The 22,590-nt window shown below is 35.4% G+C and overlaps 2 protein-coding genes across 2 annotated transcripts; both read right to left on the reverse strand.

The window, feature by feature from the left end:
• Positions 1-497: 497 nt before the first annotated feature.
• Positions 498-2,482, reverse strand: LOC144555117 (cytochrome P450 71A1-like). The gene is made up of 2 exons (XM_078303339.1): positions 1,531-2,482; positions 498-1,290 (listed from the first exon to the last, which is right to left on the reverse strand). The coding sequence occupies exons 1-2, from the start codon at positions 2,449-2,451 to the stop codon at positions 688-690; spliced, it is 1,524 nt and encodes a 507-aa protein (XP_078159465.1). The 5' UTR covers positions 2,452-2,482; the 3' UTR covers positions 498-687.
• Positions 2,483-20,477: 17,995 nt separating this feature from the next.
• LOC144555061 (cytochrome P450 71A1-like) lies at positions 20,478-22,432 on the reverse strand. Its single transcript, XM_078303263.1, has 2 exons — positions 21,479-22,432; positions 20,478-21,235 (listed from the first exon to the last, which is right to left on the reverse strand). Exons 1-2 carry the CDS (start codon positions 22,397-22,399, stop codon positions 20,633-20,635), a joined length of 1,524 nt encoding a protein of 507 aa, XP_078159389.1. The 5' UTR covers positions 22,400-22,432; the 3' UTR covers positions 20,478-20,632.
• Positions 22,433-22,590: the final 158 nt, after the last annotated feature.

The raw sequence follows: 22,590 nt of genomic DNA on the forward strand, positions 1-22,590 counted from the left end.
AAATGTAGAACAATCTTCATCGGCTTTAAAAAGAATGTTGTGGGTTTCTTTTCGCTGGAGACCAAATTTTACATTTTTGATCTGAAATTTTTTACTATTTATTAAGACACTTTGAAAATCGCTGATTCAACGGTGGCTTAACAAAACAGTAAAATCAGAAGCCACCGTTGGATCAGCTATTTTCAAAGTGGCTTAATAAATAGTAAAAAAATTGAGAAAAATTTTAAATTTGGTCTCAAAGCACAATTTAATATGGAGAACAACTTGAACGGTTTTCAAAGTGAGGTAATATATCCCTTAATAAGTACATCTTAAATTATTAACATTTTAGCATGAATGGGCACATCACGTGGTCCCATTTTAAATTCTCAATACCAATTGATGTTTATACAGATCTTGACAGGAAAGAACGCTTTACATTTGGTTGGTAGTTATCAGAGACCTGAGAAAATATTGTAGAATCATTATGAATGAACTAGTTCATTGCGATAGTGCCTAAATTCATCATTACCCAAAATATTGTATTGAAAATGAGGATATGTTGGTATTACATCAGTTTAATCAATTGCCAGAACATACCATCTTAATCCTCTTATATATCTTAACAAACATTATTTTACATAGAATGCAGCTTATGCCTCTATAATGAGGCTAAAAATTATTATCTTATCTGACGGGTAAAGATTCTTATTTCTTAACAACAAGCAGAAGATCATCCTTCCTTTTAACGGAGAATCCCGGTGATTCACTCATGTTGAACTCGTCCCTTGTCATTCCACCTGGCAACTCCCAATTAAAGTGATGTACCAGATTTGCTAATGCAAGCTCTGCCACGGCTGTAGCAAACAATATACCAGGGCAAATCCTGCGTCCCGATCCAAACGGGATGAACTGAAAGTCATTCCCCTTGTAGTCTACTTGGCTACCAATGAATCTTTCTGGCATGAACTCCTCTGGCACCTCCCATGATTTTGCCTCCCTCCCAATGGCCCACCCATTGATTAGGACTTTGGTTCCTTTAGGAATTGTGAAACCATTTATTTCACATTCTTCTATCGATTCCCTTGGAACCAACAAAGGGCCAGGAGGATGTAGCCGTAGGGTTTCTTTGATCACTGCTTTTAAGTAACTCATTTGGTCTAAATCTTCTGATCTCACCATGTCACCATGCTTTACTATTCCTCTAACCTCTTCTTGCAGCATCTTCATATGTTTAGGATTTTTAATCAGCTCTGCCATTGCCCAATTTAGGGTGATGTATGTTGTATCAACTCCACCAGCAAATGCGTCCTGAATAATTTGATTGTGATATGTATATAGTTATAAACTCAAGGTTCTTGAGAAAATAGCATAATAAATTATTTTTCTCTCTTTTGTCATTTTCATTTTTGTAACAGTTATATTTCTTCATATCGTGAGAATATTGTCATATAGTGATCACATATAAGATCATGTTTGCAATTCAAGATACCAGACTTTCATTTGATATGTAAGTTGAATGATTTGAATTTTTTCAAAAAATAAACTTACCGTAAGTAGGCCCTTGATATTATCTATGGTGATCTCAAAGTTGAGGCTTGGATCATTCTTCAAACAAAGTAAAATATCAACTAAATTATCTTGTCCCTCGTTGCTCTCTCCGCTTTGAATATGAGCTTGAATTATCTCTTTAAACAACATATCCAACTTATTTCTAATTCTACGAGCCTTCCGGCTCAATCCTATAAGGCCTTCTAACAATGACAAAGAAGGAAACAAATCGCTAACACTAAATTGTCCCATTAAGCTAAAAAACTCTTCTATCACCTCTTTAAACATGACATACTTTTGTTCTTCCATAATGACTTTTCCAGAAACAACCCCAGAAATTACATCAATCATGAATGAGAACAAAACCTTGCTTAATTCTATAGGATCACCTCTCGACTTGGATGCATGGTTGCTAATTTTTGCAATCAAATTACCAACTTGCTCCTCTCGATTTGATTTATAGGAGGCAACCTTTTTGGTACTCATTAAATGGATTGTGAAGATCTTTTTCAATTGCCTCCAATCCTCACCGTAGGGTTCAAAGGCCAAGTCACGAAAACGAATGATGTCCGGGACAACAGAAGAAGGCCGACTGGCAAAGGTGAGGCCATGGGTCCGTAATACGGCACATGCCATATCGGACGACGAAACAATAAGGTATGGTACTTCACCAAAATGAAGTAGCATGAGGGGCCCATATTTTAGAGAGAGTGAATACAAAGATTGATGGTAAAGAGAGCTTAGTTGGTGGATGTTTCCTATGAATGGAAGCTTTGGAGGCGAAGGTGGAAACTTTTCAGGGCGTTTCGAGAAGTTTCTTCTCTTTACACTGAAACAAAGTATGAAGATAGATAACAGAAAGATCGAGAGTAGTGACATATTATGGGTTAAAGTAAAGATCACCTCTTGAAGAGGCAACATTTCTCTTTATCTGAAAGTGTTTTTTTTTGCCTCGAAAGTTGTTGCAATTAGCATTAATTTATAGTACAAATTGAGGGGATGACAACACTTGAAGTGTCAAAACTGATCTTTTCCTCTCAACTGCTTGGAACAGTTTTGCTTGCGTTACGTATCTGCTGCTTACTGTGTAATGTATCCCTTACCACAATACCTATTACTGTACCTCCTTACTCTGTGTAATATGTCCCTTACTACAATACCTATTACAATACCTGCTCACTCTGAGTATACAACTTAGCTTCTTTTATTTTATTTTTAAATCCTTGTAGATGCTACCAATAACTTCAAAATCCAATTATTACACTTGTTCAATACTATGTTTTGAATCATCCAAACATTCCAAAATAATTGCTGAATAGACAGCAGAAATAATGTCGTTTGAATTTCTAGTAGGTATATAATAATGTAAGGTAATTTTAAATTTGCCTCTGCGAAGATTTAAAAAAAAAAAGTTTAAATTTGAAAAAATTCTTGCCAACCATAAAAAAAATAGTTTGATAAAATTAAAAAAGTACATATTAAATTATTCTTATTTTAGCATGAATGGGCACATCACGGAGTCCCATTTGAAACCGTCATTTTTATTCATAGAAAACCCAAAAACAAAATATTAAAAATGAGAAAGGATGCGTAGAAATTTGTCTAATTCAATTTAATAGTACAAAAAATATAAAATTTTGGATAACACTAAAAACTTGATGAATATATTTTTATTTGACAAGTCTTAATTTAGATAAGACTGGACTTGTCAAATCGGAATATTATATAAATGAAAAGTAAAATTAGAAAAATCTATATTGACACATTAGTTGGCACATCTCAATTAAATCCAATTTACTCACATCCATTCACTTCCCGTCCACCCAATTTGACAAACCTTCCCTTCCACCTGATTTTGACGATTTCAACAAGTCTTAATTTCATTGTGCATATATAGTGCTAATGTGGATATGAACTACATCATTTTATCTATGCACGTGTAAAATATTATGGCATTTTAACTTTGCTTTGGTTGTCATCTTGAGCTTGTAAAAATGTATACTAATGTGGATAATTCCTAGATGTTGATTTTTTAACTTATTGTTACACATAAAATCAAAATCAAAATGTGATAATTTTTTATGGGCACATAGAGAAAATAACATAGATCACATCTAACTGTTTTATTTTGACGTTTAAGTTTCAAACATTGAGTTATTAAATTTTTAAAAATAGATGCATGATGGAGGCACAAAAAATGGAGGCATTTGAACCCTCCTCTTTATATATATATTGAAATAAAGGGTTGAAGTAAAGCCACCCAACTATTAATATTCACAAAGAATTGTGTTTTTGAGTTTCGAACTTACGACTTTTTACACAAAGAGCATTGCTTTTGTCAAAATGACTTGTACTTTTATGTTGACATTTACTGTGTTGTTCTTTTCATTGATTTTTCTAAGATTTATACAAGATTTATACATTGATTTTTCAAGATTTTTCATTGATTTTTCATTTCATATAAGATTTATACATTGATTTTTCAAGATTTTTCATAGATTTTTCACTTCATATAAGATTTATACATTTTAGTTCTCTTACAATTCCAAAGTGGCAATTTTTCTTACTAATTTCCATATATAGTCAATATATAGTTCATTAAAAAAATTTATCCAGATTTCCAGCATATACGTGTGTGTGTACACACACACAACAGAGTAAGGCTACCATTCTTTGCAAATTAAAGTGGGTGTTTTAATTTGCACTCAAGTTGATATCTATATCAAATTGTGCTTGGAGACAATTTTATATTTTTGGGAAATTTTTTACTATTTTATTAGAATTTTTCAAAATCACTGTTTTTGATGGTCCAGAATTTTCTGAAAAACACTGATTTTGAAAAATTCTAAAAAAATAGTAAAAAAATTTCCAAAAAAAATATAAAATTTGGTCTCCAAGCACAATTTGATATGGATATCAACTTGAACGGTTCGGATTGTCGTTTTTAATTTTGAATCTAGAGATATGAGCGCAAATTAAAACACCCACTTTAATTTGCAAAGCATGGTACCCTTACTCTCTGTCTTTCTATATATATATAACAATTTTTCTAGACGATAGTTTGCATCTCCTTAAATTGCTCCTCGTCTAATAATATACATACATATATACATACACACACACACAGATACAGATATATATATATATATATGATCCGGCTAATTTTCTGCCGGCAGCATTTCTGTCCAAGGTGCTGCCACCCCTTTTTTTATTTTGTGATGTTCATACAATAAATCCAAACCGTTAGATGTTTAATCTATATTATAATCTACTTGGAGACCAAATTTTATATTTTTTGAAATTTTTTTACTATTTATTAAGCTAGTTTGAAAACCGCTGTTTTTGGTAAATTTCTATAGCATTGAAATCAAATTGGGGTTAGGGTGAAGGCCTCCAAAAAGCTCATGGCCTTCATAATGGGTGTGCCGGCCCGCATCCGTGTGAGGGATGAAGTCGTCAAAATGGCCGATATCAATTTCCTATGCGATTAATCTCATAATTAAGCCTTTCAATAATAAAAAGGAATGTAAAGAAAGGAAAAGAAAATCAAGAATATAAGAGAAACAAAAAATAAAAAATAAAAAAGAAAAGATACAAAAAATAAAATTAAAATCAAATCGGAAAACATAAATAAGAAGAAATGGAGGTATTATGTACACACAGAAATGGAGACGAATAGAGGAAATTGAAGAAAAATTTGAATTAATTGGTTCCAGTTAGCACTAGAGAAGGGAGTTTGGGGTCTTCTTTCTCATTAATACTGACTAGTGGATCCCACAATTATAAGAATTTCTAGTTTGTACTTGGTCGACACAGTTTCTTTTTGGAATGGTTATTTGGCTCATATATATATACCACTCTCATTTAATATATTCTCATTGATGAGGTCAAAATCAATACTAATAATATTTATATCCCAATTGTCTAATAAATATTAGCTTGGGTGTTCAAAATATAAAAGTTTGATGTTCCGCTATTTTTCACAATAAATACCTATAAATTTTCAACAAGGATTTTGATTTTTGCTGATTGTTCTGAAGCACTCATCGTTTTATATATGGTTTGAAGGTCAATTGAGTTCGATTTATTTAAGACGAGGTTTCAATGGCACAATTGAGGGTTATGGGACTATGATTAAAGTTGAATGAAGCTTAGAAAAAAAACCACAAACAAAGACCAAGCGGTACATCCTTATAAGGTATGGTACCTGTAGGTACCAGACAAAATCATATTTTTTGTTGGTACACAAATTTCACATTCGTTGGTTGATCTGTCCACTGAGGAAATGCCACCACCGATACACCAAGACTAAGAGCCTTCACAGTCAAGTTCCACCTGCAGTACGTGGAACTCGACTACGGATGGAACTTAAATTTTTTTCCGGTTTAGAAGTTAGCACTGAGGAAAAAAAATTGAGTACTTCTATAAGAACAATCTATCTAATATCTAATATTAATTTTATATAATTTCTATAAAGAAAAAATCCTGCATTGTAGGTCCACACAGAGAGAGACAGAGAGAGAAATGTTCTTTTTGTCATCATTTGCTGTCCACACCTAAGAAATTCTGCTCTTGTGATAGTCAAACAATGAGAGAGACATTGTCTTTTTTTTAGGAGAGAGAGAGAGGCACTATCAGCCCCTGACAGTATTTTTCAACTGAGAGCGACAGAAATTACTAATTTGATAAAACTATGAAACAATAAAATTCAATCTCACTGATTGTTTTTTTCTTTAAATGATTTTGCTCGTTCAGTTCACAATTTATTTTTTCTTTTACAAAAACACTAGTGGAAAAATAAAAATCAAGATCAGTTATATACGCATATCAGTATAGGAATACAACCAATTCTGACCAGGGCGATACTGATACCTCAGAAATCTGGATCGGTTCTTTAACCGATAACAACCGATCCTAATAGTTACTATTTGGATCAGTTATTTAAACAACCGATCCAAATAATAACTATTAGGATCGGTTGTTTAAACAACCGATCCAAATAATAACTATTAGGATCGGTTGCTTAATAGAACCGATCCTAATTCAAAAAAAATTAAAAAAACTTTTAGGATCGGTTATTTTAAAAATCCGATTCAGATAACTACTATTAGGATCGGTTATTTAAAATAACTGATGCTAATTCTAAAAAAAAAAAAAAACTTTTAGGATCGGTTATTTTAAACTACCGATCCTAAAAGTTTTTTTTTAGAATTAGGATCGGTTATTTTAAACACAGATCCTGATGTTTTATTGAAGCTAAAAAAATATATTTTTATTTATTTGACTAGCTTTCATATATATTTTGCTGGCCAGCATACTAAATTTTCTTTTTTTTTGCACAGTAAGAAAAATAATCAAATATCATATACACATCCTAAATTAAATATCATACTCATCTTAAATTATTACAAAAAATTCATGTTAATGCAAAGTTTTCCTAAACTAAAGCTTTAGAAATAACCAAAATGTGAACTCTCTATCAGTAAAAATAAAGTTTTGCATCACTAAAGAGCAGAGTGAATTAGTCATCACTGCTTATCCCTACAAGAATATAATACCAGAAAAAGAAAAATAAATCATCAGAGTGAATTTCTCGTACGACCCTTGCAAAAATTCCATAATTTTTGCACCAAAAACACAATATCAAATAAATTTCAGAATTTGTCCTTGCCGAAAATAAGCCTTAGCATGACCCTCCCTCTCACGAATTGCAAAATGAATATCTAATAGATCACCATTGAAATCCCCTAACTTCAATTTGCAAGCCTGAAAAAATACCAACAAGGTAACGTTCAAAATAAAATTTGCAAATGGAAGACAAAATTAGCATCAAAACTCTTAAATCACAAGCAAATCCACTTTATTAATAAACCTAAAATTAACAGTAAAGCTTACTGAGTGAAGAAGGTGAGGCGAGAGGGAGAGACGGAGACAAAGAGAGAGAAACACGGAGGAGAGGATGAGACGGAGACGGAAACAGCGAAAGAGAGAGACACGGAGGAGAGGGATGAGTTGAGACTCAAATATTTTGGCTAAGTAGAGAGGCGCGAAACGAAAATAAAGAGATGAGTTGAGACTCAAATAAATTCCAAAAAACTGATCCTGATACTATTAGGATCGGTTATTATAACCGATCCTAATTCCAAAACAAAAAAAAAACTTTTAGGATCGGTTATTTTAAACAACTAATCCTAATAGTAGTAATCTGGATCGGTTGTTTAAAATAACCGATCCTAATTCAAAAAAAAAACTTTTAGGACGATCTAGATCGGTTATTTAAAATAATATCATATCTTCTTTTTATTTATGAATATCTACATGATATTCAACATTAATTCTGGTATTTTTCAGACGTATTTTTTTAATTGGATAATCATAAAATTATGCTCTTTAATCAAATAAATTAAGAAAGTAATATCGCAAATGCCAGGTTGAGATTTGATAACAAACATACATGTGATCATCTTGTTGATGCATAAATTAAAACCATAAAATATTTAAATGGTTCACATGATGAATATAGTGTTCCAAAAATATTCACATTGTATACGTTCTAGAAATGAAAACAACACATAAACAAATTCATCAGATTAAAGAATCTTCTGGTTCTTTAATGAATGTTGTTCACACAAAAGCGTATGCACAAAGTTTCAGTACAGTAAGCTGTACCTTTTAACCTTAAATATACTCTTCGGTTCAGACTGCAAGTGCACAGTCCTATCGAATAGTATATTGTCGGGTATCGCTCCACAGGGACAGTTGAAACTTAACTGGACTTTACTTAAATTAAATAAACTCTAGAAGTTGCAAATGTGATTTTGGTGTTTTAAAAAGATGAATAATAATATTCAAAACAATAAATATTTTTGGGGTTTTGTTTAATTATAATAAAAAGGCGTTTCTAGGGTTTCAGACTCATCTAAGTTCTGCCTCTCAGTCCCTGACACAGGTCGTACAGCTTCCTGTACGGGTCGTATCAGGTAATACGGGTCGTACAGCTTCCTGTCCGACCCGTACTGACTTCGAGTTAATGCACCAGTTACTGTTTCTTTGTGATGTTCCTTTGTGTAGGGTTCAACTGACCAGACCTAATGTTTCTAAACCTCAACTGTCGTATATTGGTTTATTGACTTGGTATGGAATTGCAATATTTACCTAGTTGCTTGTTTGGTATACTAAAGGTAACCTCTTATCTGTCGATAAAATGAAATGTTCACCTTTCGGCTCCTATTTGGTTTTACCTTTCGGATTAGTAAACCTACCTCATGTACTTAGTTTGGTTGAGAGATTTTAAAGGAGAGAATGCGCTTTAGATGTGATCACGCATCTAGTGACAAACCAATCAAAATCAAACAACTTAATCTAAGCAATTGAAATCAAACACAATCAAACAAACACAAATTCTAACACAAGAATCAAATAACTATCTTGCAAAACAAAACATTCGATTATATCTTAACCCTAGAAGCTAAAAGAAAAGAAAGCAAATAAAACAAGTAAAGATAATGATAAGGGAGCTCATGGTAAAACTCGAGGAACGAAGAAGATCCGTCGCAAAACTCTCATTTTTCGCCTCTCTACTTGTTCTCCAAGCCAAGCCCTCGCTCCCAAACCCTAGGTTGATCCAGCATGCCCAGATACCCTCCCTGGTGCAGGAAATTACGTTTTTAAAGACCCAAGACCGACTATTCTTCATTCAGACTTCTTTCCCAATTTCTAGATTTCCTGCCATATTTGTCTGACAAGACCCGTGTCAAAACTTGTCTGACCCGTGTCAGGTTTAACTCTAGTCTGACCCGTGTCAAAACTTGTCCGACCCGTATCAAAACTTGTCCGACCCGTGTAGAAAAGTCAGAAAACAGATGTCTGACAAGGGCCGTGTGAAGGCTTGTCCGACCCGTGTAGAAAAGTCAGAAAACAGATTTGTCTGACAAGGGCCGTGTCAAGGCTTGTCCGACCCGTATAGAAAAGTCAGAAAACAGATTTGTCTGACAAGGGCTGTGTCAAGGCTTGTCCGACCCATGTAGAAAAGTCAGAAAACATATTTTCTTCCCATTTTCGCCCGTTTCCTGCAAGATAAGTATAAAAGCGTAGCAGTACCATATTCTATAGATATTTAATGGAATAAACATGGTTTTACTGTTTTGGGCACAGGTTTTGGTACAAAATTCGGTTGGAAATATAGATATAATAGCGTGGTATCAAATGTTTACATTAATTCTCTAATATTTTTCGCATCATTATTGATCCGGAATGACCCAACCAGTCTTGCCAAGCTATGAACATATTGTTATGTGTAAGCGACTGATTTACTATAAAATGTGATTCAATTGTACTAATATATGCACAATACAAGTTGGAGGAAAATTTTGTTTTCAATATGCATTGTTTTTTATATACATATATACATGGAAACTAACCAGACATGGAGTAAGGAATGAAGCAGGGGTGCCTCACTGGAAGGTGGAAGCTGAAAGGTAGTTAGGGTGCACGGACCGTGTTGAGGGTTGTACGGTCTGTGTGAAGAGGCGGTCGAGCAGGAACAACTGGTTCTTGAGGATGGAGAAGCTGTACGGTCCGTGTCAGATGCTGTGCGGTCCGTGTCAGCTGGTCTCTTGTTCCTCAGATGATAATCGCCCATTGGAGGTGGGACGAAGGTCAGCGTAGTCCTGTGGTGAGAGAAAAAGAAAAGAAACGATACAAGTTAAAATCTAGAATTTAGCAAAAATAAGCAAAATTCAGAATTTTCAAAGCCGTCCCCGGCAACGGCGCCAAAAACTTGTTCACACAAAAGCGTATGCACAAAGTTTCAGTACAACAAACTGTACCTTTTAACCTTAAATATACTCTTCGGTTCAGACTGCAAGTGCACAGTCCTATCGAATAGTATATTGTCGGGTATCGATCCACAGGGACGGTTGAAACTTAACTGGACTTTACTTAAATTAAATAAACTCTAGAAGTTGCAAATGTGATTTTGGTGTTTTAAAAAGATAAATAATAATATTCAAAACAATAAATATTTTTGGGGTTTTGTTTAATAAGAATAAAAAGGCGTTTCTAGGGTTTCAGACTCATCTAAGTTCTGCCTCTCAGTCCCTGACACGGGTCGTATCAGGTAATACGGGTCGTACAGCTTCCTGTCCGACCCGTATTGACTTCGAGTTAATGCACCAGTTACTGTTTCTTTGTGCTGTTCCTTTGTGTAGGGTTCAACTGACTAGACCTAATGTTTCTAAACCTCAACTGTCGTATATCGGTTTATTGACTTGGTATAGAATTGCAATATTTACCCTCTTAGGATTCTAGACTTCGACTTTCGTGTTGGTCCGAATTATCTAGTTGCTTGTTTGGTATACTAAAGGTAACATCTTATCTGTCAATAAGAGAAAATGTTCACCTTTCGGCTACTATTTGGTTTTACCTTTCGGATCACTAAACCTACCTCATGTACTTAGCTTTGGTTGAGAGATTTTAAAGGGGAGAATGCGCTTTAGATGTGATCGTGCATCTAGTGACAAACCAATAAAAATCAAACAACTTAATCTAAGCAATTAAAATCAAACACAATCAAACAAACACAAATTCTAACACAAGAATCAAATAACTATCATGCAAAACAAAACATTCGATTATATCTTAACCCTAGAAACTAAAAGAAAAAGAAAGCAAATAAAACAAGTAAAGATAATGATAAGGGAGCTCATGGCAAAACTCAAGGAATGAAGAAGATCCGTCGCAAAACTCTCATTTTTCGCCTCTCTACTTGTTCTCCAAGCGAAGCCCTCGCTCCCAAACCCTATGTTGATCCAGCATGCCCAGATACCCTCCCTGGTGCAGGGAATTACGTTTTTAAAGACCCAAGACTGACTTTTCTTCATTGAGACTTCTTTCCCAATTTCCAGATTTCCTGCCAGATTTGTCTGACAAGACCCGTGTCAAAACTTGTCCGACCTGTGTCAGGTTTAACTCTAGTCTGACCCGTGTCAAAACTTGTCCGACCCGTGTAAAAAAGTCAGAAAACAGATGTCTGACAAGGGCTGTGTCAAGGCTTTTCGGACCCGTGTAGAAAAGTCAGAAAACAGATTTGTCTGACAAGGGCCGTGTCAAGGCTTGTCCGACCCGTGTAGAAAAGTCAGAAAACATATTTGTTACGTTACGAAATTTTTACAATTAATTTTTAATGATTTAAAAGCAAGAATCGAAAATCGTGCTAACAAAATGGAAGTTAAACCTTAATTAAGGTTCCTCTAAATAAGTAAGTTAAGTGTGAATCGAAACCGCATCGAAATTTTGAAGTTCTGAACCTTTTTTGGTCCAGTGCGTCCGCACTGGTGGTGAGTGCGGGTGACTGACCCGCACTGGCCTCTAATTCCCTTTGATTATTTTCTAAAATTCGGTGCGAGTGCGGATGGTTGACCCGCACTACGGATGGGTGCATCCGCACTCATGAAATTCTGTGTTGGTCTGAATTTTCCTAAGTGCGGATGGATTGAACCGCACTGCGGGTGGGTGCGTTCGCACTCATGAAATCATGTGTTGATCTGAATTTTCTAAAATTCTTCTAAGTACTGAGTGCGGATGGATGGACCTGCACTGCGGATGGAATGCATCCGCATTAGGCTCGGACTTTTTCTGAAATTCTGTCGAAAATTGACTAAGCGCTGAGTGCGGGTGAAGTGATCCGCACTGCGGATGAGTGCGTCTGCACTCGGAGATTTCTGTGTTAATTTGTATTTTTCCGAAAACTGACTAAGTGCCGAGTGCGGGTGAAGCCACTCGCACTGCGGATGGGTGCGTCCGCACTCAGGGTAATTTTAACCCTAAAACTCAAATTGAACCTTCTCTCTCTCTCCCACTTCATTCCTTTCCCCATTTTAAGTGATTTTCACCCAAGAGAGAAGAAAAAGAGCGAGAGAGCTTCCTCTCCCTTTCAAACCCCCAATTGTTGCGAGAAATCAAAATTGGAACCGAGTAAGCGGCTGTGGATCTCTCCTAGCTCTCCTATTCGGTATTTCTTTCTCTTTCTGGTTCTTTCTAAAATCTCGGATTTCTCGATTGCTCGGGTTTTTGTTTTAAACCCGAGATTTGTGTTTGAATTTCTTGTAAACTAGCTCCCTGAGCTTCTTTGACTGTTTATTTGCCGATTCTTTCCCGATTTCATCTCGATTTCAGATATCGATTTTTAGGGTTTTCGTGCCAAAACCTAAATTGAGCATAATCGTGAATTGACTCGTTTAATCCAACCGATGAGACTTATAATCGGTAAGGTTACCCCTTGATCTTGAATTTCTAGAACATTTAACGGCTGATTTGAGATTTGACCAAATTAGGGTTTAACCAAACGGTAAACTGAAGGGTTACGAGAACTGAATGTGTGAACCAAGATTAAACCTAGTATACGTGAAATATAGGTGTAGGCTCGGTCGAGCAAGACTTTGTGGGACAGTTCGAGACGCCCGATCCTTAACTAAGCGGTACGCTCATCGTAATCAGGTGCGGGATTCTTGGACTTGTTTGATACTTTATTTTCAGGAATTAAACTGTTTATTCGTTTGTCATGTTGAATATCATTACTTGCATCATTGAATTGTGTAGAGCATTTGCATAGCCCAATCAAATTAAACTCGAATTGATGTGACTTGAGTGATTTGCATGTTGGTATGGTTGTAGGTTGTGTCGATCTATTATGATCTGATCTGATTGAAAGTCACCACGATTTGATATGTATGTGAATGGATTTACGAAGTTAAGCACTTGGATCCAATGAATTTGCAAAGTCGGGCTGTATGCTGGCTTTGATTCCCAGGATCCTAATGGCCTTAGGTGAACGGCCCTCAATGTTTCCCAGTACCGGTTGGGACGAGGGAGGGTGATTATGTTATGATGTGTGAATTGGAATCGTGGGTGACTAGTGTGAAACGTCTGTGGCTCGGTGGCATTCTCCTACGTGTTAATGCATTTGGACGGTCAATTGAATATTGCGAATATTGGAAACGATTCTAAATAGAATTTTCTTTATGTGACTTGAACCAGACCTTAATAACTGTTAAGCCAAGCGATTACAGATGGGTGTCAGATAAAGGGTCCAGCTCGGTGGAGTGTCTGTAGGTGTCAGTAACCCTACAGACGAGGGTTTGATAAAGGGTCCAGCTCGAAAGAACATCTGTAGTTGCTACAAGCCCTAATGAGTCGAGTTAAGCCAAATATGCGTTGTGTTTGAAATTCATCTTAGAAATTCCGTTAAATGTGGTTCAAATTGGATTAATTGTTGTCGAGCATTCGCGTTCTGTTATTTATGAATATATATCTGTTTGAACTGTTTTGGTTTGGGTTTCATTGTTGAATATGGCGTTTGATTTCAAGTCCAATAGTCTAAACTGTGGCAAATTCACACTGAGAATTTTATTCTCACCCCCACCCCTTGGGTTATTTTACAGGTACTGGTGCGACAGATTCCGGAGAGGCACGCGAGTAGTAGGCCTTAGTAGCTGACCATCACAGGACCCTAGACATGTTTTGTTATATACATTTAGGGTAGGCCTCATGGTTGGTATCCGGATGAGATACTTTTGTTGTATGATATTCTGACCAGACTGTGTACTCTGATTTACATATATGAACCTGCTTTTATATTATTTTATTGTGAAATGCTTGATTTACTTTAAATGCCTTGTAAGTATACATGGAGTGTATGCTTACGGCGGGGGACTGTTACGACCCGTGCGGGGTGTGACAATATTTTCTTCCCATTTTCGCCCGTTTCCTGCAAGATAAGAATAAAAGCGTAGCAGTACCATATTCTATAGATATTTAATGGAATAAACATGGTTTTACAATATTGGGCACAGGTTTTGGTACAAAATTCGGTCGGAAATTTAGATATAATAGCGTGGTATCAAATGTTTACATTAATTCTCTAATATTTTTCGCATCATTATTGATCCGGAATGACCCAACCAGTCTTGCCAAGCTATAAACATATTGTTATGTCTAAGCGACTGATTTACTATAAAATGTGATTCAATTGTACTAATATATGCGCAATACAAGTTGGAGGAAAATTTTGTTTTCAATATGCATTGTTTTTATATACATATATTCAACATTATTTTTTTTTCATTACTTGTATCAATATGATATCCATTTTGACAGATTTTTTTTTAACTTTGTTATATTATTACGGAGAGCTCCTGAATATAAAAGAAACAAATTAGTATGATTTCTATATACTTAATAAAAAAAAAAATTAAAGCTTGAGGTAACTTAGCACCTTCCAGCCATAACTATAATCCGCCCCTAAAAATACACATCATAGTATACCGAATAGTACATGTCTTAGTACTATCATAGAACAACATACTAAAATTTAACATAACATATATAATTAATTCCTTACGACCACGAAATACTTTATTTCATGTCATGATAGAATAGCATACTAAAAATTCAACAGAATATAATTAATTCCATACGATCGAGCCCGATTTATTTCGCACCCAGTACTTGACTGATCGATGAAACCAAATAATTATTAAAACAAAAAACCGCGCGACCTGGATCAATCCCAATACAGCTCAATTAATTGTCTCAAATATGATCAATTAATGATCAGATATAGACAACTGCTCAACATAAAGTAGATTGATAAATTCTCTGATGTTGGCACACTTAGTGAAACCATCAGCGGCGTAATAGTATATATATAAATTGGATCATACAGCAGATATTATAAATCGTCTCTGTAACCGCTGGGGAAAGAACAGTACTTGGCTTAAGGAATGCTCCGTTCACTTGCATCCGTCCGTCCTCGATCCGGCGATTATATCTGATAATCGTTTCTTCCTTTGTTACATTGTGTTCCTTCATATAGCAGTCAACTAGGTTTGCTACTTGCCCGACTGCAATCTCACGCTACAGTGAAAGTTGATCATGTTGTTAATTAAAACAAGTTCTATGTGTACAAACATTAATTATCAAGTTGTTGTTCTTATTGAGTTATTTCAATAAAAATCAGCCATGCATGCAGCTATCCTCAATTAATTAACATTACTAATTTCATTCATTGACATATATGCCTACCTTATAACTAACAGTGTCATCGGTGAATCTTCCGACCTCTGCTACGGCCCTGATCGGATCTGGGTTGCCATCAACCCACTGGAACATTTCTTTTGTAACAACGCTCCCAATTCCAATTAGAATTGTACAACACAAGTTCCTGTTGAAGAAAACTGAAGCCCTAATTCTAAGCATTTCTTGAATGATGGAGAGTAATCCTGTGCATGCCATTCGGCGTCTTAATTTCATGCACACTCTGGAACAACATCTCACTGCACCATCATCGGTTATGGTTTAGATTTAATAATGATAAAATAAATGAAATGTTATACATATACATATACATATATATATAGAGAGAGAGAGCAAAACTAGGATGTGATGTGCTCACCGAAGAGGGTGGTGGGCACACCTTCAAAAGATTATTGGATTGTCTTCAAATTATGAATTCAAACCATTGAAATCCAAGTAGTTCATAAGTAATGCATGTAAATGCAATTTTTTTCAAGTTTTGAATTTATTTAGCATATGGTCAAGCGGTCAAAAGTACAATGAACATTTTATAAATCATTTTAATAATTGTTTTATGCATAGAAGAAAAAATCGGTATTGGTATCGGGATCGGTGTATCGGCCGATTCGGCTCGGACTTTTTGACGAAAAGCTTGTTTTACACTAAAAAAATAATTTGTCAATAATTTATGTTTAGATAAATAATTATAATCAAATAATATACTAATACAATATAATACAAGCAATAAAACTATAATTTGCTTAAAAGCCGTTGGAAATAAACAAAAAAAAATAGCGGAAGAAAAGAGCAGAAAAGGCAGTCTGGCAGTGGGATAGACTTTGTATATATCCACATGGTTATGTTTAGCATCTCCAACAGTGTTTGAAGAAATTCTACAATTCCCTGTTGATATGCAGCAAAACAAACTTAATAACAAGGACATAATAAAATTGATATTCATTGCTCCTATGTACTTGCTCTTTTATGCAAATCTACCTCCCCAAACACAGAGAGGATTAACCAAAGGGAGTATATATTCTGTCAGATTCCTGACCAAATGCAAAGAGGTACCAACTGTTTCTCAACATCAATTGATGTTTATACAGATCTTGACAGGTAAGAACACTTTGCATTTAGGGCTGCTAATGGACGGGTTTCAGTCCATTACCGGCTCGTATCAAGATTAAAATGATAAATATTCAGTCCATGTTCAGTCCAGTAATGGGCGGGTTGCTGTCCATGTTAAGTCCGTCCAACTCCGTTCATTACAAAGCCCAGTTCAAACTGGTCCCGTTCAATAAAAATGTTTGGACAACCAATGGACTGTCCATTGGACAACCAACGGACAAACAGAGTATATAATGCAAATTGTGCAGAAGTATATAACACAAGAACAAAACCATCTCATATTAAAAAACAGAACCAACAGATTAATTGACAGTATCAAACAGAACCATCTCATAATAAAAAACAATGAACTACATACTATAATATAAATGTTACCAAGAACAAGAGCACACCACCAAGTGCCAGAAAAAAATTATGACATATGAAGTCCAAACTTTTACTTCCTTACAATAACTTCAAGCAAGAGAGTGCACTCAAGCTTTCGGGCAGATCACCAGTAAGACCATTAAATGAGAGGTCCCTAGAAAAAAAAAATAGAATTAAGATAGTTCGTGGTTCTATGAGACAATTAAAGTTGTTACCCAAATTTCAGTCAAGCTAAACGGCCCGAATTCTGAAACCCATACCTGTCAACCCAATTATGGGTTCTTAGTGGTAATGAACAGTATAAAATATTTTTTTCTTTAGTGTAACAGTACTGTTGGGATAAACTCAGCAATACTACACTGCTTTGTGCCAGTATGCAAAAGATTGATTTCACATCCCGACGATAGGATTGACAACCTGCTGCGCTCATCAGCGCAAGGCGATTATATTTTAATACATCACATAATTATACATACATTACCAATGATAAGTAGATAAGTCACAATACATGGAGCACAAATTTTCAGCACCTTAATTCCCATGCTTTGCTTGTGCTAGCTGGAACTACCTTGCCTTATTCTCAAATTTCTAGTAATAACTCCAAGAAAGAAATGTAGTGATGTGATCTAGTGTGAGATGGCGTGGCAGGAGTGAGGAATGTAGTAGGCGGACTCACCAAAAGAAAAGAATGAAGGAGAGAAAGAGTAAAAAAAATTAATTGGGGGATCACAAAAAGATTAAAATCAGGAGTAGCAAAAACAATGACACGTGTGGGAGAGAGAAAACGTGGTTACGTGAGAAGAAAATATTTAAATTAGATAATATAAAGATAGTGGTTTACACGTGTCATCTCAAGCAATTCCCAATTATAAAGAAATTTATACTTAACCCCTTTACATTATTAGAAATAACCATAGTTTTTATTTTATTTTAAATACTAAATTTTCAATTATCAGAATATGGAGGATATTTAAAATAATACTTGGAAATTCAAATTTTAATTTTTTTTTTCTGCACTTTACTTCAAGTTAGATAAATTTTCAAGTGTTCAAAAATTAGAATGTTGAAGAGAGAAAAATATTTTTCTAAATAGAAACAACGCTTTATTTCCTTTCTCTCTTACTCAGTTACATAGAGTTCTACGATATTTATAACAGTATAATGTTTCTAAAATAGACACCGACAACTCCCTAAATTAAGCACCCTCTACACAACCGGCTAAAAATAACTAACCACTATGCCTACTAGTCCTAAAATAATTATGCTTAAAATAACCAATGCCTAAAATAACCATTGCAGTTTTCAAACGTCTAAAAACTGCTTCTAACTAAACTAAACCTATGCAGAGATTATCTAAAAATAATTTTGAATTAATTTTCAACAAGTACTACAGTATCATTTCAGACTTTCAGTCCCTTGTGGTACTTGTCAATGTCAAGCTGCATTGCCATAAATATGAAACCTGTCCCTGTTAACCCACTTATGGGTTCTTAGTAATAATGAACTACTATGAAATGTAATTTGCTTTAGTGTACCAGTACTATAGTATCATTTCAGTCCCTACTGATACCACCCTGTACTTGTCAAAATTTCAATCAAACTAAACAGCCAAAAATCTGAAACGACCCTACTAGAAATTCGCTAAAAATTTCAAATACCCATACTAGGAGGAGTTAATTAAAATTGTTACTATGGGAGGTTCTGAAATTGTTCTCTGCTTCATCTCCTTCTTCTCCATATTCTTCCTGTGAGCAACCTTATTTTAACATGAGACAATGCACATTAATCAGAGATCATGTGCATAATGCCACAAATATTAGATTCTGATTCTTCTGGTGCAACTTTATCCGCTTCGATCTCCAAAATCTTTAATCTTCTCAAATTATCTACAGCCAAAAGAAAATTGGAAACTTTAGAACAAAATAATACAGTAGCACTTTATAATCAAGTTAAAATGAATAGAAATACAATTAAGCAATGAAAACAGTAAATCTAGACAAAGAAATGGCAATAAAAAGGAGGGGCAAGATCTTCTGAGATGTTGTGACCAATTGTTTTGTTTTTTGATATTATAGTAAATAACCTTGTAGAACAACTCAGTTTCAGATTGGGTGGAGGAATTCAATTTTTCAACAGTCGGTTCAAACGTCTGCTGTGGAGCCGAGACGTGCCTCCTGCTCTCTCCTTCTGGGAATGGAACTGTTTCATATGAAAACAATTTGTCCTATGTTAATTAAATTTAAAATAAAAATACCCAACACTATCGCTATTAGTATGCTATGTCCGAAAAAGTTTGTACCTTGAGACGAAGAAGTAGCGGGGTGGGAAGGCGAGACGGAGGAGAAGAAACGGCGGGACGGAGGTGCGTCAACGAGACAGAGGAGAGAGGCGGCGCCGGCGCGTGAGAGAGAGGGGGGCGGACGGAGAGTGGTGACGCGTGAGAGAGAGAGTTTGCAGCGGCGCATGACGGCGTGAGAGAGAGAGTGTGGCAAGATGAGAGAGGGGTTGTTCAAATTCGGCTAGGCTCGTGAACAATTCGGGAAGAAGAAATCGCTAAGTTTCTTTGAACCGAATCGATCGATCAGTTCCATTGGACAAATTCGAACTGTTCATTGGTCCGTCCAGGCTCGTCCAAATTCGGCCCACTTTAATAAATGTCCACTAATCTGAACTGAGTAATAAACATATGAAATTTATAGGCTACACCGTATGAAATTTAAATATTGGTTTTTAGAGAACCATATGAGGAGTTGCTTGAACAAATGAAGCATAGAATCCTCCTGATGACCCGCCTGGAGTGCCACAAATGGATGCTTTCATTTTTCCCACCAAATGTAGAACATTCTTCATTGGCTTTAAAAAGAATGGTCTGAGTTTCTTTTCGCTGGAGACCAAATTTTACATTTTTCTGAATTTTTTTACTATGTATTAAGCCACTTTGAAAATCGCTGATCCAACGGTGGCTTAACAAAACAGTAAAATAAGAAGCTACCGTTGGATGAGCTATTTTTAAAGTGACTTAATAAATAGTTAAAAAAATTCAGAAAAATGTAAAATTTAGTCTCCAAGCACAATTTAATATGGAGAACAACTTGAACGGTTTTCAAAGTGAGGTAATATATCCCTTAATAGGTATATAATAATGTGAGCAATGTGAGGTAAGTTTAAATTTGAAAACATTCTCGCTAACCATCAAATTTTTATTTGATAAAATTCTCAACACCAATTGATGTTTATACAGATCTTGACAGGAAAGAACGCTTTACATTTGGTTGGTAGTTATCAGAGACCTGAGAAAATATTGTAGAATCATTATGAATGAACTAGTTCATTGTGATAGTTCCTAAATTCATCATTACCCAAAATATTATATTGAAAATGAGGATATGTTGGTATTACATCAGTTTAATCAATTGCCAGAACATACCATCTTAATCCTCTTATATATCTTAACAAACATTATTTTACATAGAATGCAGCTTATGCCTCTATAATGAGGATAAAAATTATTATCTTATCTGACGGGTAAAGATTCTTATTTCTTAACAACAAGCAGAAGATCATCCTTCCTTTTAACAGAGAATCCCGGTGATTCACTCATGTTGAACTCGTCCCTTGTCATTCCACCTGGCAACTCCCAATTAAAGTGATGTACCAGATTTGCTAATGCAAGCTCTGCCACGGCTGTAGCAAACAATATACCAGGGCAAATCCTGCGTCCTGATCCAAACGGGATGAACTGAAAGTCATTGCCCTTGTAGTCTACTTGGCTACCAATGAATCTTTCTGGCATGAACTCCTCTGGCACCTCCCATGATTTTGCCTCCCTCCCAATGGCCCACCCATTGATTAGGACTTTGGTTCCTTTAGGAATTGTGAAACCATTTATTTCGCATTCTTCTATCGATTCCCTTGGAACCAACAAAGGGCCAGGAGGATGTAGCCGTAGGGTTTCTTTGATCACTGCTTTTAAGTAACTCATTTGGTCTAAATCTTCTGATCTCACCATGTCACCATGCTTTACTATTCCTCTAACCTCTTCTTGCAGCATCTTCATATGTTTAGGATTTTTAATCAGCTCTGCCATTGCCCAATTTAGGGTGATGTATGTTGTATCAACTCCACCAGCAAATGCGTCCTGAATAATTTGATTGTGATATGTATATAGTTATAAACTCAAGGTTCTTGAGAAGAATAATAAATTATTTTTCTCTCTTTTGTCATTTTCATCTATTTAACAGTTATATTTCTTCATATCCTGAGAATATTGTCTTATAGTGATCACATATAAGATCATGTTTGCAATTAAAGATACAAGACTTTCATTTGATATGTAAGTTGAATAATTTGAATTTTTCAAAAAAAATTAAAAAAAACTTACCGTAAGTAGCCCCTTGATATTATCTATGGTGATCTCAAAGTTGATGCTTGGATCATTCTTCAAACAAAGTAAAATATCAACTAAATTATCTTGTCCCTCGTTGCTCTCTCCGCTTTGAATATGAGCTTGAATTATCTCTTCAAACAACATATCCAACTTATTTCTAATTCTACGAGCCTTCCGGCTCAATCCTATAAGGCCTTCTAGCAATGACAAAGAAGGAAACAAATCGCCAACACTAAATTGTCCCATTAAACTAAAAAACTCTTCTATCACCTCTTTAAACATGACATACTTTTGTTCTTCCATAATGACTTTTCCAGAAACAACCCCAGAAATTACATCAATCATGAATGAGAACAAAACCTTGCCTAATTCTATAGGATCACCTCTTGACTTGGATGCATGGTTGCTAATTTTTGCAATCAAATTACCAACTTGTTCCTCTCGATTTGATTTATAGGAGGCAACCTTTTTGGTACTCATTAAATGGATTGTGAAGATCTTTTTCAATTGCCTCCAATCCTCACCGTAGGGTTCAAAGGCCAAGTCACGAAAACGAATGATGTCCGGGACAACAGAAGAAGGCCGACTGGCAAAGGTGAGGCCATGGGTCCGTAATACGGCACATGCCATATCGGACGACGAAACAATAAGGTATGGTACTTCACCAAAATGAAGTAGCATGAGGGGCCCATATTTTAGAGAGAGTGAATACAGAGATTGATGGTAAAGAGAGCTTAGTTGGTGGATGTTTCCTATGAATGGAAGTTTTGGAGGCGAAGGTGGAAACTTTTCAGGGCGTTTCGAGAAGTTTCTTCTCTTTACACTGAAGCAAAGTATGAAGATAGATAACAGAAAGATCCAGAGTAGTGACATATTATGCGTTAAAGTAAAGATCACCTCTTGAAGAGGCAACATTTCTCTTTATCTGAAATTGTCTTTTTTTTGCGTCGAAAGTGTGTTGCAATTAGCATTAATTTATAGTACAAATTGAGGGGATGACAACACTTGAAGTGTCGAAATTGATCTTTTCCTCTCAACTGCTTGGAACAGTTTTGCTTGCGTTATGTATCTGCTGCTTACTCTGTGTAATGTATCCCTTACCACAA

The sequence above is a fragment of the Carex rostrata genome, chromosome 6 (assembly GCF_964058835.1).
Source record: "Carex rostrata chromosome 6, lpCarRost1.2, whole genome shotgun sequence".
In the NCBI taxonomy this organism is placed as follows: domain Eukaryota; kingdom Viridiplantae; phylum Streptophyta; class Magnoliopsida; order Poales; family Cyperaceae; genus Carex; species Carex rostrata.